The sequence below is a fragment of the Diabrotica virgifera genome, chromosome 1 (genome assembly GCF_917563875.1).
Source record: "Diabrotica virgifera virgifera chromosome 1, PGI_DIABVI_V3a".
NCBI lineage: Eukaryota > Metazoa > Arthropoda > Insecta > Coleoptera > Chrysomelidae > Diabrotica > Diabrotica virgifera.
The window spans coordinates 61,961,306-61,977,366 of NC_065443.1; the positions used below are offsets into that span (position 1 = coordinate 61,961,306).

Genomic DNA, 16,061 nt, shown 5'->3' on the forward strand with positions numbered 1-16,061 from the left:
GACACTACCGCCATCATTTAACGAGATAGCTAGAATTATGCATTTTTTGAGTTGTGTCACTTTTCGTCCGGATAAGTGAATTAATCTTCTTGGACAGACTATATTTCGTCGCCGCTCTTAACTATAAAAAGAAGTCGATCAGAATCACAGCAAACGAGACACTAGCGACTTTTTGCGGTTGGCTTCGACTTCAAAAAGTTTTTGTGTCTGTAAGCGGCCTATTAACAACCTATAGTCCAGAAAGCCACTGCGCATCCGCTAGGAAAAATATTCTAATTCAGATTATTTGCACAATCTTACTCAAAAAGGACTACTTTTTACAAATTTGCATGTTGCCAGGACCAAAAGGTGGTCAAAAATTTTTTAAACGTTTTTTTTTTGTTTTTTTCCTAAAATTATTTTTTTTTGCATGAAAAAAAATTTTTTTAGGTTTTTTGGATCATTCCAAACAGAAAAGGTCTTTAGTGACTTTTCTCTAAAAACGATAGTTTTTGACATATAAGCGATTAAAAATTGAAAAATTGCGAAATCGGCCATTTTTAACCCTCAAAAACTATGTGAAAAACTGAAAATTTTAATGTTGCCAAGGTAGGTAGATATTTTTTAAACATCGATTAATGAAATCCCGAAGAGTTTTTTGCAATAAAATATTCAAAACTCCTTTGTTTTTAATTGCTAATCAAGCGTGCGCGACACTATTTTCCACCGACAGTATGGTGCAAATGAAAGGAATAAATTCGTTATTTCGTAAACCGGCGACTTTAAGGAAAAATCCCGAAACAGGTCGATTTTTATTTTTAAGTTACGATATTGTGGCATATATGGTATACTAGTGACGTCATCCATCTGGACGTGATAACGTAATCGATGATTTTTTTAAACGAGAATAGGGGTCGTGTGCTAGCTCATTTGAAAGGTTCTTCAATTCTCTATTCAGTAATATAAACATTTACATAATTATTTATACAGGGTGTCCAAAAAATTTTTATTAAATTAAATTATTTGACAAAAAAAGAAGTAGAAGGACACCCTGTATAAATAAGTATGTAAATGTTTACATTAATGAATAGAGAATTGAAGAACCTTTCAAATGAGCTACCACACGACCCCTATTCTCATTTAAAAAAATCATCGATTACGTCATCACGCCCAGGCGGATGACGTCGCTAGTATACCATATATGCTACAATATCATAACTTAAAAATAAAAATCGACCTGTTTCGGGATTTTTCCTTAAAGTCGCCGGTTTACGAAATAACGAATTTATTCCTTTCATTTGCACCATACACTCGGTGGAAAATAGTGTCGCGTACGCTTGATTAGCAATTAAAAAACAAAGGAGTTTTGAATACTCTATTGCAAAAAACTCTTCGGGATTTCATCAATCGATGTTTAAAGAATATCTACCTACCTTGACAACTTTAAAATTTTCAGTTTTTCACATAGTTTCTAAGGGTTAAAATGGCCGATTTCGCAATTTTTCAATTTTTAATCGCTTATATGTCAAAAACTATCGTTTTTAGAGAAAAGTCACTAAAGACCTTTTCTGTTTGGAATAATCCAAAAAACTTAAAAAAAATTTTTTCCATGCAAAAAAAATTATTTTAGGAAAAAAACAAAAAAAAACAAAATTTTTGAACACCTTTTGGTCCTGGCAACATGCAAATTTATTAAAAGGAGTGCTTTTTGAGTAAGATTGTGCAAAAACTCCGAATTAGAATATTTTTCCTAGCGGATGCGCAGTGGCTTTCTGGACTACTAGTATAAAAAGTAATTCGTGAATAATTGCATGCCTGTGTATAGATCCAGTGAAAGAACTGTATCTTTTATTTGGTTAATTAAAATTGTCAATCAATAAAAAAACAAATTTCTATACTACTTTTACGTGTGCGACGATGGTTTACAATTTATGTTTTGATCTACACCGGATAAACTTTTCAAATTAATCCATGTTTGAAAATAAAGTTCCAGATTCTCCTTTGTACCTGTCAGGTGAGCGAGATTACAGCAAATGGATTGCTTGCTTCGGAAATAGTCGTCCAATCACTAACTTTGAACACGGGAAATATCAATTAAATGAAAAGCTTCCAAGGAACTTTCTACATTGTGTAAAACAAAAATGCAGTTTTAAAACAAAATACTTTTTTAATATATAAAACATTTTCTTATTTTAATCTAGATTAATTAGATTTTTTTTATATTCAATCAAATTGAACACAATAAAAGAAAATAGTAAAAGTTTGTTGGCACGAGCCGAGGCATGATGGTCCGAGAGCTGTGAGACATTTTTTAATAGGTATTTTAGGAAACCTGAAAATTTTTCAGCTGACTCTTTCATGATAGCCTAATACAAAAATGCTGTGGCTGGAGGGTAGCGGTTATTTTTCCCAAAAATCCCCCCAAAGTTAAAAAAGGGTAAAAATTGTTTTTTTTTCTCTGATTCTGGCTTTGGTTTAGAACTAGAACCTTTAGCCACGTAATTGTATAACTTATCACTAAGTCAGGGGAGTAATGTGTAGTGTGTGTGTTGAGTAAGTGTCTTGTTACTTTGCAAAGTCGACGTCATTGTCTTTGCAAAGAGACGCTAATTGTTTCCGAACGTCTGCGGTCCCTCCGGTGAGTACCGATCCCACAAGGACAGAAACTATTTTTCATTTATTAATTTATAATAAATGAAAAATTTCTGCCCCTGGTAGGATTCGAACTCCCGACCTTTCGTTTCAAAGGTAGGCGCTCTTACCACTGCGCCACAGAGGGGGTTATAAAAAAAAATTTTATTACAAAAAATATCATTGACGTGACTTTAAAGTAAATTTAAATATTCAAATATGATAAAAATAAACAGGCCAGGCGATTTGAGGGCGATTTTAACTCTGCAAGGTACTTGCACGGGCGCCAGTGGCGTGCTGGCCTCTTGAGGCCGGTCAGATAGGTTTTTTTTCACAAAAATTTTTAGATGTATCTAACAAAAAAAATATTTTTTAATTTCAAATCGAATTTTAATTTTGCTAATAATATTAATAAAACATTTAAAAAAAATTTAAATTTTTTTAATGGTAAAATGTTACGTATACAGTGTACTATATTATGGAGTGGAATCATGGACGTTAAATGTAGAGACAATGAGACGACTTAACGCCTTTGAAATGTGGACCTATAGAAGAATTATTATGAGGGTTTCCTGGGTAGATAGATTTACGAACAACGAAGTACTGAGAAGAATAGGTAAAGAGAAGGAAGTTGAACTTACAACTTACAATTAAAGAAAGAAAACTACAGTATCTCGGACATGTGATGCGAGGCGAGAATTATGGCATCCTGCTACTCATAATGCAAAGAAATATAGATGGCAGAAGAAGCATCGGAAGAAGACGAATTTCATGGCTGAAGAACCTGAGCGAATGGTTTGGATGCAGCTCAAAACAACTATTTAGAGCTATTGCCTCAAAAATTAAAATAGGTATGATTATTGCCAACCTCCGTAGCGGAGATGGCACCAGAAGAAGAAGAAGAAGAATGGTAAAATACAGTTATGTAAATAAATACAGTAAGTAAATGAATAAGACGCTATATACATAAATATATTGCTACAGATAATATTTATTTTCATACATACAAGTATATTATTTATGGTTTTCCAATTTCCTTAAAACATGTATGTACTCTGCAGAATAAAAAATGTCTTACACATTTTTTCTCAATTATTGGAAGTATTAAAAAACGATTTGATCAAGACAAATCGTTTTATGATGTGATAAGCACTCTACATCATAGAAATTTTGACACAATAAAAAATGGCACACCTTTAACGGCATTTAAATCATTTACTGAAAAATTAAGAAATTTTTATCATATCTGCAACTGCAATTAAAAAAGAAGTCGTGGATTGTGCTGATAAATGGATTGTATTAAAAAATAGGATTTTGCAAAATACTGAAATTATATGGTAGGGGAGCAAAGTACGCTAAATGTGCAGTCACTCGAGCGCTTTGGGGATGTATTGGGTTGTGAAGAGTAGGTCCTAAAACCAAAAAAAGTTAAGTAAAGTTTTCCATTTTAGTGGGAACTATCCATTTTTTAGTTTAATTTTCCATTTCTAACAATAGTTTTTTTAGATTATAGCGCCAGCTATCCGTAATTCGAAAAACTGCCTCGAATAAATGTTACTTATTTTTACGTAAGGAATCCAAATCTGTAGTAAAAAATGGGGGCTCCCATTTAAAATTTTAAAGTATCCCCCCGCCCCACCTCCGTGGGAGATCGTGTTTGGTGCCATTCGATAGATTTTTCAAAAATATTGAATAAATGTATTTTTCAGTTTTTCGATCTTATGTTCATTTCGCGAAATATCGCGGGATTCGTATTTAAAATATTAAATTTAGCCCCCACCCTCTCCGAGGGAAGTCGTGCTTGGTATAATTCGATAGATTTTTGAAAAATATTGAGTACATATTTTTTATTTTTTCGATCTGTCGTTCATTTCACGAAATATTCGCTTTTTTCTTGTGAAACTTTGGGATTCACCCATTTCCTTACGCCCCGCCCCGCTCAAATCGTCAGATTTTTGAAATATACACTGTTTTGCATGTATTTTTTCATACTTAACTTACCTTATCTTAATCTGAAGATTTCGAGATTTTCTAAGGATAGATTTTTTTTCGGCCTCCCCTTAACGAACACTCCCGTGTATTAAGAGCCAATATATGGTAGAGGTACATTTTCAGGGTACGAGGTTTCTCCCCATGTAATAATCTCATGCGCTCGAGTAACTGCAAAAATCTCCGCTTGGGCTCTCTTACCAATAGTAGATCGAGTTAATGACGAATATGTTCAGCCTACAGAAATTATGAAGGTTGATATTATTAATCTAAGTGATAATGAACATGAAGTAACAAATGACAATTTTGTTGATAGCGTGAAAACTTCACCTCCGTGTGGTATTAAAAAGTATAAAGATTGTATAGCTTGCTGTTACGCTGTTTTGCATAATTACATACAACCTATATCAGTGTACTTATCCAAATTTAAATATAGCATATAAGCATTTATTAACTCTTTCTGTGACACAGAAATCTTGCGAAAGAAGCTTTTCAACGTTGAAATACATAAAAAATCAGTTAAGAAGTACTTTACCACAAGATCACTTGGAAACATTTATGCTAAGCTTTGTATGAGCTTAAAAATGATGAAATAATCGACGAATTTGCTCAAAAATCTACTTTAATGCGGTAATTATTGGTCGAGAGTTCTGTTATTATTTTATAAAATAATTGCAAAAGAATGTCTAGATTATTGCGTTGTATTAACATTTTAAATATTGTTGAATTAAAGTATTTGCACTGTACTTGTATTTGTACTCTCTTGTATAATCGATTTACTAAAATTCAACTTAATACATGATTGAAAAATTCTCAAAATTTTATTTTATTCAGGAAATCATGATTTCTGCCTTACAATACTGCCTTACTGCATACAATATTGGCATTTTATTTATTATTTGTAAAATTATTGCTAATTCTTAAATAAAAAAATATAGCAAATTAAAAAAAATCATTGAGTTGTAAAGTTGTATGTTTGATTTAAAAATAATTTATATTTTTGTTTTTTTTATTTTATAAATAATGAATAAAACATCCTGATAATAGAAGGTAAAATGATGGGAGGCCGCTTTTCTATAAAATCACCGGGCCGCTTGAAACGTTCCAGCACGCCACTGACGGGCACCCAGGATTATTTTCAGGGAATGCATCTGAACTTTAGAAGATTTCATCTGAATCTGTACATACTATTAACGAGTATAAAATATACAACTATACATGCATAGCTATGTACATTAGGGTGGAACGAAAAATTCGAAGTCATTATTGTTTGTAGAGCTAGTGCGAAAAAGTTGTGTTTTGATGTATAATAAAACTGTAAGAAATTTTTTTTGTATTGGACCTTATCTTCAGGTTATATATTAAATTTAAATTTTTGGGAATAACAAAAAAAATAAAACTTTAAAAATTTACTTTTTATCAGTTTTTTGAATTTAAATAATTGTTTTATGATACAATATACATTTTAAGATTGGTAGTCTGATTTTGTGGTGAAAAACGGCATAATATTTCTAGACTGCAACCTTGAACGACTAAAGCCATCCCTTGATTCTGGTCGACAAACAGCAGCTGATGCTTCAGTTATTAACTTAACAGTTCTTTCCACGGATTTTGTATGACAAGGGCAGTTTAAGACCTGACATGTTGTTGTAATTCCCAGAATCAATCATATCCCTTATATTTTACATCTTCATTGGAAATATGTTTTAGCAAAGGAGGAGCCGTCACTTTGAATCCAGAAAAAGAAATTAAGTCGTTATAATTTGCAGCACTAAAATTTAATGTTGGTATTTTGAATCTCAGGATCTTTTTTTCTTTCTCTAGCTTTCGGCACTGTGCGTAGTCCTAGCTCCCGTATATGTTTTCGTTTATCTTTCATCATACCGGGTAATACATTTTCGGAATGGGCAAAATAAGCATTCCTTTGAATAACGGCATCGACAATTTTTCTTTGGTCAACTGGTAGAAATCGTGAATAATGGATCATTCGCCATAAATGTTTTGAACGATCAGATATAGTTTTATATAAAACCAAACTGGTGCATACACTTTTTGGATGAAACTTACTAACCTAATTAAATGGGGGCTGGGACATTCAGTTCCAACATACAATCGAAGGAACCGATTATCAACTGTCAGCCACCTTGTGTGTGATATTTTCCCAGGTTTTTTAAGGATCAAATTATTAGGACATTTTCCCGCAGCAACTGTTTGGCTGATTTGGTACAAGTACTTTTGATCGGTACTAAGGTCTGTTGTTTCTAATAATATTACTAGGTTGTTTTCTATTGCAAAAAAATCGACAACAGCCTCCTGTTCATAGCGTTCCAGAAGTTTCCTTATTGGCCCTGAAAAACCAAGTGGTCCACTGGTGCGTCCATCTAACTGTTGAATTAAATGACGTGGAGGTAGCTCATTGCAATAAAATAAGCATACTAGCCATTGAAGTGAAGTGCTTCAGTATTTGTGACGTAGATGGTTGGACTGTAACTGTTGACAAAGGAGCAATGAATTCTTCTTCATGATCATCTACACCAGAAGAATTTGAGTCAGATAATCTGCTACTTATGGAAGGATTAGAGGAATATAAACGGTACATGCTTTAAGAACAATTTCGTCAGTATTCTATTTTTGAGAACTTGCCTTTGCCTTCCTGGTTCTTTCCATTTTCTTCCTTATTGCTGCAGATGTTGCAATATCCACTGGTCCAATTGCCATTTTTCGACAGGATCGTTGATCTTGAAGAAAAATTAGCTCATTTTGTGGTACTTTCTTGATTTCATCACAAGTACACACACACAGTTCCAGTCCTGTTGCACTTGTAAGCCGCGATATTGAATAACCTTTTTACACTCCTTTCGAAACTGGCAAATCTTTTCTATTTATGAATCAGAAGCTTGCTGCCTTGATGTGTACCTATCGCTTAAGGTTTTGATACTCTATATAAATATTTTTAATCATATCTTGAATGCACTAATGCGATAATGTTGGAATAAAAGCTTTTATTCATATTTGTTCTACTTTCGTTGCAACGGCATTCAAGACGCCGGCGATAGCTGGATCTTTATTTTTATTTGTCAACTTAAGTTCATTACGAATAAAGAGAAAGCACTTTAGAATGTCACACTTAGTTGGTAAAACACGATCATTGAAATTTGATCAGTCAGAGCCATATTAATTTTTTCGACAAAAATAATTTTTTTGTTTTTTCATTTTTCAAATCCAATTTCACCAAAAAAACCTGTCTTTTTTAGAATATCTATTTTTAATATTAAAAAATACCCTGTCAAAATAACAAATGCACCTCCCTGTCCGGAAGGAATGTACATTGTACATAGCTTATGCATGTATAGTTGAATATTTTATACTCGTTAATAATAGTACGTACAGATTCAGATGAAATCTTCTGAAGTTCAGATGGACCCCCTGAAAATAATCATCCTGGGGCGCAAGTATCGTGCAGAGTTAAAATCGCAACAAAGAAACTAGATAGTTTTACTCTTTAATATGTGTTTTAACTGACGACATGCGATAAGTGAGGAGAAAATATTTTATCATACACCAGACAGCAAATCGTTACTTACTCTCAAAAAAATTCCACCCCAAAACGACACAAAGCCTCCATTAAACAATCTCGTCTCTCTTATGTTGCGCTGTGCATATCGCTCACTTGGTCGCCAAATAACTCTTAAGGTGTCGACCGGAATTGTTAATGTTAATGTTTCTGTTTTTAGAGTTTTGTTAACTGTTCTTTATTGTTAATTTAGTTTTGTTTCAGTCAAAACACGTCATGTTAAAGGATAAAATCGTCTAGTTTCTTTGTTTCTAAAGATATCAAGAACATTATAAAAACAAAATAAATTTTCACAAAACATAAGACTATACTACGATTTCGATGTACATCCAGACTTATACCTTGTCCTGCAAGCAAGCAAGCAATTTGATTCAACCCGACCCGTGAGACTTGTTCACCCCTGAGGAAGTACGTTCGGGTGTAACAATTCATTGGAGCGAGGTGTATTAACTCGAGTCTAAGACAGGAGTCACTCCACCGCGCTCCAATGCTCCGGGCCATCCCTTTCCCCCCTATAGCACGCTGATGCGCGATAGGGGCCAAATGCTTTTCACGTGGGAATCCTGGGTAATAGAATACCAACGTGGTGCCCTAATCGATTTGCAAATCAGGCCAGCGTGAAGCGCTATATGCCTGTTATCTTCTTGTGACTTGTCCGCGGTACTAAAATTGCTTGCTTGGGCCCCAGGCCTCTGAACCGAGTTAAGCTCGGTTCAGAGACCTGGTGCTCAAGGGTTGGGCCCTACTTGCCCGGGTTTTTGTGTTTTTTTTTTTTTTTTGTTAGAAATTTTTTTTTTGGCTTGCGCCGGTGTTAGTAATTTTTTTTTTGCCAAGGCCGATTATTTTGGGTTTTTTATATATTTTTTTTGTAGGATGTCCTGAAAATAAAATCTTAATTAGTAAAAATTAGCGAGTATGGGGCCCACACTAATTGCCTTGTCGTTGTTGATGGAGCCACGTATTGTCCACTTTTATTTTATTTCTTATTTTATATCTTATTTACTGTCATTTTATTTATTTCTTTTTATTTTATCTCTAATGTTTATTTTCTTTAATCCACTATTTGTTGTTTTGGACGTTTGTGCTTCCATCGGTGGAAGGCGTCGTATCGCATTATGTCTCGCAGTATGGGACTTGGATGATTTTCCAGCTCTGGGAATTTTGTCCTGGCTCTTTCCGTCATTATGTCGGTCACTCTGATTTGTTGGAGTTCTCTGAATAGGTGTCTTTCCGCCACGTATCTTGGGACGTTCGCTGCTTCCCTTAGGCTGCTGTTGTGTGCCGCTTGGATCTTCTTTTTTGTTGTTTTGCATACGTGTCCCCACGCGAGAGATGCATATGTCAAAATTGGTATTATTATGCTATTGATTAATCTTATCTTCGTTTTAGTTCTTAATTTACTTTTTCTACCTGCGAGTCCTCTTAGTGATGCTTTGGCCATATTGGCTTTTCTAATTGTGGCTTCTACGTGTTTTTGAAATGTTAAGCCTTTGTCCATTATGACTCCTAGGTATTTCGCGTGATCTTTCCACTCTATGGGGTTGTTTTGCACCGTCAGTTGTTCTTCTGGGCTTTGTCTTCTCTTTTTGAATAGCACCGCTTGTGTTTTTTCTGAGTTTATGGCTATCTTCCATTTAATACACCATTCTTCAACGTCGTCTAGCGCTGTTTGTAGATTGTTCACTGCTACATCTATGTCTCGGTGTTTGGCCGCTATCGCTGTGTCACCGGCATAAAGGCTTAATAGTGTTCCAGGTGTTCTTGGAACGTCGGCGGTGTATATTGAGTACAGTAGTGGCGACAGGACCGCTCCTTGTGGTACTCCAGCTTCCGGAGTCCCGAGCCCAGACAGGACTTGTCCTATACGAACTTTAAACCTCCGGCCTCTTAAGTACGAAGAGATTAGTCTTGTCATTGCCACGCTGTATCCATAGCCTCTCATTTTGTATATTAGTCCTTTATGCCAGACTCTGTCGAAGGCTTTGCTTACATCCAGAAAGGCTGCGCTGGTATATTGTTTTTCATTAAATCCTGCTGCTACGTATTCTGTTAGTCTGAGTACTTGTAGCTCACTGGAATGTTCTGCTCTAAAGCCAAACTGAGCTTCGGGGATTATTTCTAGTCTGTTTGTCTCGGCTTGTAGTCGGCTTAGAATGACTCTTTCTGCTACTTTGCTTATTGCTGGAAGTAAGCTTATCGGCCTGTAATTACCTTGTCCTTCCTCAAACTTAACATAAGAAAAACATTCCTTTTCTTCTACCCGGTATAAGTACAAAAAAGACCTTTGAATAAACCTTTTCCCAACTGTGTAAATACCAAAGAGAAATCAAAAATAAAAAAAATTAGCGGAATTCGTTAATCTGTTCACGAAAAGATCAACTAAGTATCGAAATGAGCATAATTTTAAATAATGCAGAAGTTTTTTAGTGAAAAATACAAAGAGGTGTCAGACAGGGTTGTATACTGTCCCCACTGTTATTCAATTTATATTCAGATAGAATATTTAAGGAAGCGCTGCATAATTTTTAATGGGGTGTGAAAGTTAATGGAATTCTGATAAATACAATCAGATATGCAGACGATACAGCTATTTTAAGTGATGACATAAATGGATTACAACACCTTTTAAATGCCATTGACAGAGTGGGAAGAGAGTTTGGCCTAAATATAAACTGTTCAAAAACAAAATACATGGTATTTAGCCGTTTGGCCCATCAAGATTCACGGTTATATGTTGATGGTCATATAATTCAAAGAGTACCCATTTTAAATATCTTGGTTGCCATATTACTGAACAAATAGATCCAGATAAAGAGATAAAATGTAGAATCGAGATAGCCCGCACGACATTTTTAAAAATGAGGTCATTCTTCTGTAATGATACCTTGCAACTTCAACTTCGAAAGCGCATGATTAAATGCTACATTTGGTCAGTCCACTTGTATGGTGTCGAAGCATGGACATTAAAAATATCCACCATTAACCGTTTGGAGGCCTTTGAAATGTGGCTGCACAGACGTATACTGAAAATACCATGGACGGCTATGCTGACAAATGTGGCAGTCCTTAAGAGCGCAAATGCTACCCGTGAGCTGCTTGATAACATCAAATATAGAAAGATGGCCTATTTTGGACACGTAGTAAGGGGAGACCGGTATAATATTCTTCAATTTATTATGATAGGTAAAATCTAAGAACGCAGAGGAATTGGTAGAAAGCAGGCCTCTTGGTTGAAAAATATCCGGGAGTGGACAGGAACAAAGAAAGCAGAACACCTATTTAAAATAGCTCGAGACAGAGACAGTTTCGCCATGTTAATCGCCAACGTCAAGGGGACTTGATAGGGCACGTTAAGAAGAAACAGAAGTTTTGAAACTATGTGTAATTATTATAAGTGAAAGACTGGATATGCTACTGAAACTGATCATCTTTTGAATCTACTGTCTACCGAAAATGTTGGTAAAATTTTTATTTAATAATTACTAGTTGCCTTCTACAAATACATAGTATGTTTGTATTAGTTTGTACTGCTTTTACTTTTAAAATTGCTTATACTAAAATCACAATAAAGATGCACAATGTAGAAATAAACAAACCAAGGCGCACGTTGCATGTTATGAGGAGCACTCCCGAATCATGATTTATAATGTATAAACTTTGTAAATCATGATTTGGTATTTACAATGCATCTAGGTACATTGTAAATTATGATTTAGGAGTGCTCCTCGTAACATTCAACGTGTTTTGGTTTATTTATTTCTAGTGCGTCTTTATTGTGATTGTAGTATAGTTTGATATTGTGTTAATAAACGATCTACACCTTGATAATTTTGCAGATGTGTTTTTTTACCATTTACTATAATATTAAATCTATTAGACATAATTTGCTTACTTTTTTATTTATGCATATTTTTTTGTTAGTTACAGGATCAGGTGGTTTACGTTTAACCCATATGGACGCTCCTGACGTAGTTGATCCCCGAGATGGACTTCAACTAGACTGTCATTTTGATATGGGTAGTGAAGAGCTCTACGCTGTTAAATGGTACAAGGACGACCAAGAATTTTTCAGGTAGTTATAAAATTGTTTTTTAAATTATTAAAAAAAATTTAATTTAATTTATACGCCAGTCAATGGGAGCAAGAATAGGATATTACTTCCGAACTCTATCCTAATGCATGAATTTTAAAGAAATTTTGGGCCTAGCCTCGACTTATCTCCTAAATTAAAGTCTACCCTATGCCGATGTGTGCTTCTATCTTGGGGGTGGTTCCCACCCAGTGGCGGCTCGTGGTAATTTAAGGAGGGTGTTCAATTAAAGAATGTAGTTATACGAACGGTGAATACGCGCCGCAGGCGAAAAATTTTTGGGGCCTCGCCAAAAGATGTTCTGTAAAATGAAACCTATCTTTGACCCGATTAGTCAGGATGTCACACACTTTTTTGTTTTGTGCAGAATATGATACCTACTGCCTACTGAATGATGGCGCTTCTTCGGTGGTGAAGGTGGACGCAGAAGTTACGAATAATGAAATGGCTTTGTCAAAACTGTTTAAAAATCCGTTTATTTTAACGGCATCCAAAGACCGAGATTGAAATTATAGTTTAATTCTTTGAAAATACTAAACATGGAAAACAAAATGAAGAATGTAGTTTATCACACCCACATAATCACTAAGTTTTTCTATATTGTTCAACTTTAAAACAATGTTTAAACTTTTTGTTTCTTATTGCACATTCTTGTACCAAGTATATCTCCGGCCAAGTTAGTCCATTCTTTTTATAAGAAGTCGATTTTCAAAACTATTTGCATTTTCTTTTATAAACTTTACTGAATAAGGCTCCACCATCCTAAAAAACTACCCACCAATATTGTATTTAATAAAATCCCACAACAGAAAATGCCAAACTGTGAATCGAAACGCTTCGCCCTGGTCTCTGTGTGCAGTGCACAAATGGTCAATGTTTTAAGATAGGAGAATCCCTGGTTCACGGATTTAAGAGCTCTCGTTCTTCTATAGGGTTACTGTATAGTGGCTTGGTTCAATTTGAATTCTGCACTTACCACGTGCATCTAGCGTAGCGGTGTTGTGCAAACAAATTATGTGATTAATAAATACAGTTATATTTTAATGATACTATGATATTTATGAGATTTAAGAAAAAATATTTTAATGATATTTATGAGATTTTTAAAAATATGTATTTTAATGAAATTTTATTGGGTGTTCACTGCACAAATGAACCAATGGAGAAACCGCCCCTGTTCCCACCCCTTCTTAAGGGTCGAAAATTTTTTGGTTAAAATTACCACGGAATTCGCTAGAGAACCTAATTCTAAGCAAAAACTGTTGTATAATTTTTTTTTGAAAATTCAATACTTTTTGAGATATTCGTGGTTGAAAATTGGCCATTTTCATTGAAACATAATACCTTTTGGAACGGTTTTTTGCTAATACCTTAATCTAACTAAAAAAACTATATTTAACATTTTTGTAGGTTATAAAAAAAACAAAGAGACACTTTCCTTCATAAATCTACTAATTATAATACAAAAAGAGATATATGGTAGGTAAAATAGTTTGTTTTTTGGTACATTCTCAAATTGGTGTATTTAACTTGAAATAACAGAGAAACGGTCGATTTTAGGTATATAATGCTACTAATACCTTTTGTAGTGCTTGAAAAGACTTTTAAAATGAGCTATATTAAAGGTCCATTACATTAAAACTCAGCGAATATGCTGCAAACAATATTGATAACTAATGTGTTTTAAGAAAAAATGAGAAGTAATTTTAACCCCCATCAATCCAAATGTAAATGCATAATTTTTCTTCTACAATACCTTTTATTATAGTGTAATTTCTATGTTCAAAAAGTTGTACGGGTTTAAAATGAATGGTTTTTGGAAAAAAAGATCAAATTATAGAGTGCATTTTTAAATTTTCTTGAAAATCTTCCTTTTTCTCTAATTCTTAATTTTTCTATAATTTGATCCTATTTTTTTCAAAAAACATTCAATTTAATCCAGTCCAACTTTTTGAACATAGAAATAACACTATAATAAAAAGTATTGTAGAAGGAAAACGATGTATTTAAATTCTTATGGATGAGGGGTTAAATATACTTCTCATTTCTTTTTAAAATACATTAGTCATCAAATTTTTGCAGAATATCTCGCTTAGTTTGAATGTAATCGACATTTAGTATTTATTATTTTAAAGGTCTTTTTAAGACGACTTTTAAAGGACGAATAACTCAAATTAAGTTTTCAAAAAATAATTATAGAACAGTTTTTGTTTAAAATTAGGTTCTTTAGCCTCTTCCGTAGGTGTTTTAACCAAAACATTTTTCACCCCCTAGAAGAGGTGGGAACCACCCCCAAGTTAAAAGCGCACATCGGCATAGGGTACACTTTGTTTCTTGAGATATTTCCTACTTACTGTGAAAATATCAAGTAAATCGATGTAGTAGGATGGAATTCGGAGCCAAATACTCTCATTGACTGCCCTATTAATTGAAAGTCAAAAAATAATTTTATACTATATAAATTAAAATGGGCTTCGAACTATAAAGTGTTTGAAGAACCCCTTAAAAAATTGTTGAAGCCAATTTAAATATTAATATAGAATGAAATAAATATGGCACCATAGGGCAAGTTCATCGTCTAGTCTTCTCCTTCTTTGCTTCAGGTAATATGCACCATTTCCTGTTATGGTGTATTTTGCTTTTGGAAGCACAGTGGCACCCCGATAAGTCGGCCCCCAATAACCCGGAAGTCCCGCTAACCTGGACCGATTTTTATCAGAGAAACATTTCAACAATAAAAATGTATGTAATATAATATTTGAGAGATAATGGGTATTTGTGTAATTTGAACTACATATACGATAGTAAAAATGACTCATGGCACACGCTGTCGTGGTACTAGAAACAACAGCCACCTGTAGTATCCTTTATTTATTTTAAACTGTCTTGGCATTGTTTAAAAAAAGATTAAAAGACTCTTAAAAAAATTCCTTTTTAACAATGGTCTTAGTCTTCACTGTTAAAACGTAAAAATGTTGTAGTGACAATGGAAAAGAAACTAGAAGCATAAAGTTGTGCTCACAACGAGGCGCCAACCTTCGCTCCCTGGTATCCCTCGGACTGCTCGTATCATATTATCGATCGCCAGATGCATTATTTTAAATGCGAGCGTTCACCAAAATGAAGAGTAGGATACTAAGCTCTAGGCTAGGATACCATCCTTTGGTCTCCGTAGTGAACAAACCCTTAGGTAGAATTGATAAAGGCGTAATTGATACGAAATTTAGATGTGTACTGTGCATATATATCTATCGACCATCGCATCTGTGGCCTTCCCCTTTTTCGTTTGTGGTTCCACGGTCTCCAATGTATAATCATCTTGGTCCATCTTTCATCCTTCTGCCGTAGGGTGTGTCCGGCGAACTTCCATTTAAGCTTTGCTACTTGGGTAGAGACATCTTTCACTTTGGTTTTGTTACGGATCCATTCGTTTCTTTTCCTGTCTGATAGTTTAATGTTCAGCATTTGTCTTTCCATGGATTTTTTTGTCTTTGCTATTTTTTCCATATTTTCTTTTGTAAACGTCCATGTCTGTGAGCCATATATTAGAACAGGGAGTATGCATTGATTGAATACTCTTGTTTTTAGGTATTGCGGGTATTTTCTGTTCTTTAGAATATAAGACAGTTTTCCGAATGATGCCCAGGCCAATCATATTCTTCTCTTTATTTCTTCGGATTGATTTTCTGTACTTAATCTAGTGATTTGTCCCAGATATATATATATATATATATATATATATATATATATATATATATATATATATATATATATATATATATATATATATTGATAAGG

General features: G+C 34.1%; 1 protein-coding gene across 2 annotated transcripts in view; it reads left to right on the top strand.

Annotated features, from left to right (window-relative positions):
- LOC114334181 (uncharacterized) overlaps positions 1 to 16,061 on the top strand; it is a 427,370-nt gene that overhangs the window by 144,949 nt on the left and 266,360 nt on the right. For both annotated transcript variants that reach the window (XM_028284216.2, XM_028284215.2), the window contains exon 3: positions 12,095 to 12,245. In XM_028284216.2, coding sequence (XP_028140017.1) covers positions 12,095 to 12,245 — 151 coding nt within the window. The remainder of the gene's footprint in view (positions 1 to 12,094; positions 12,246 to 16,061) is intronic.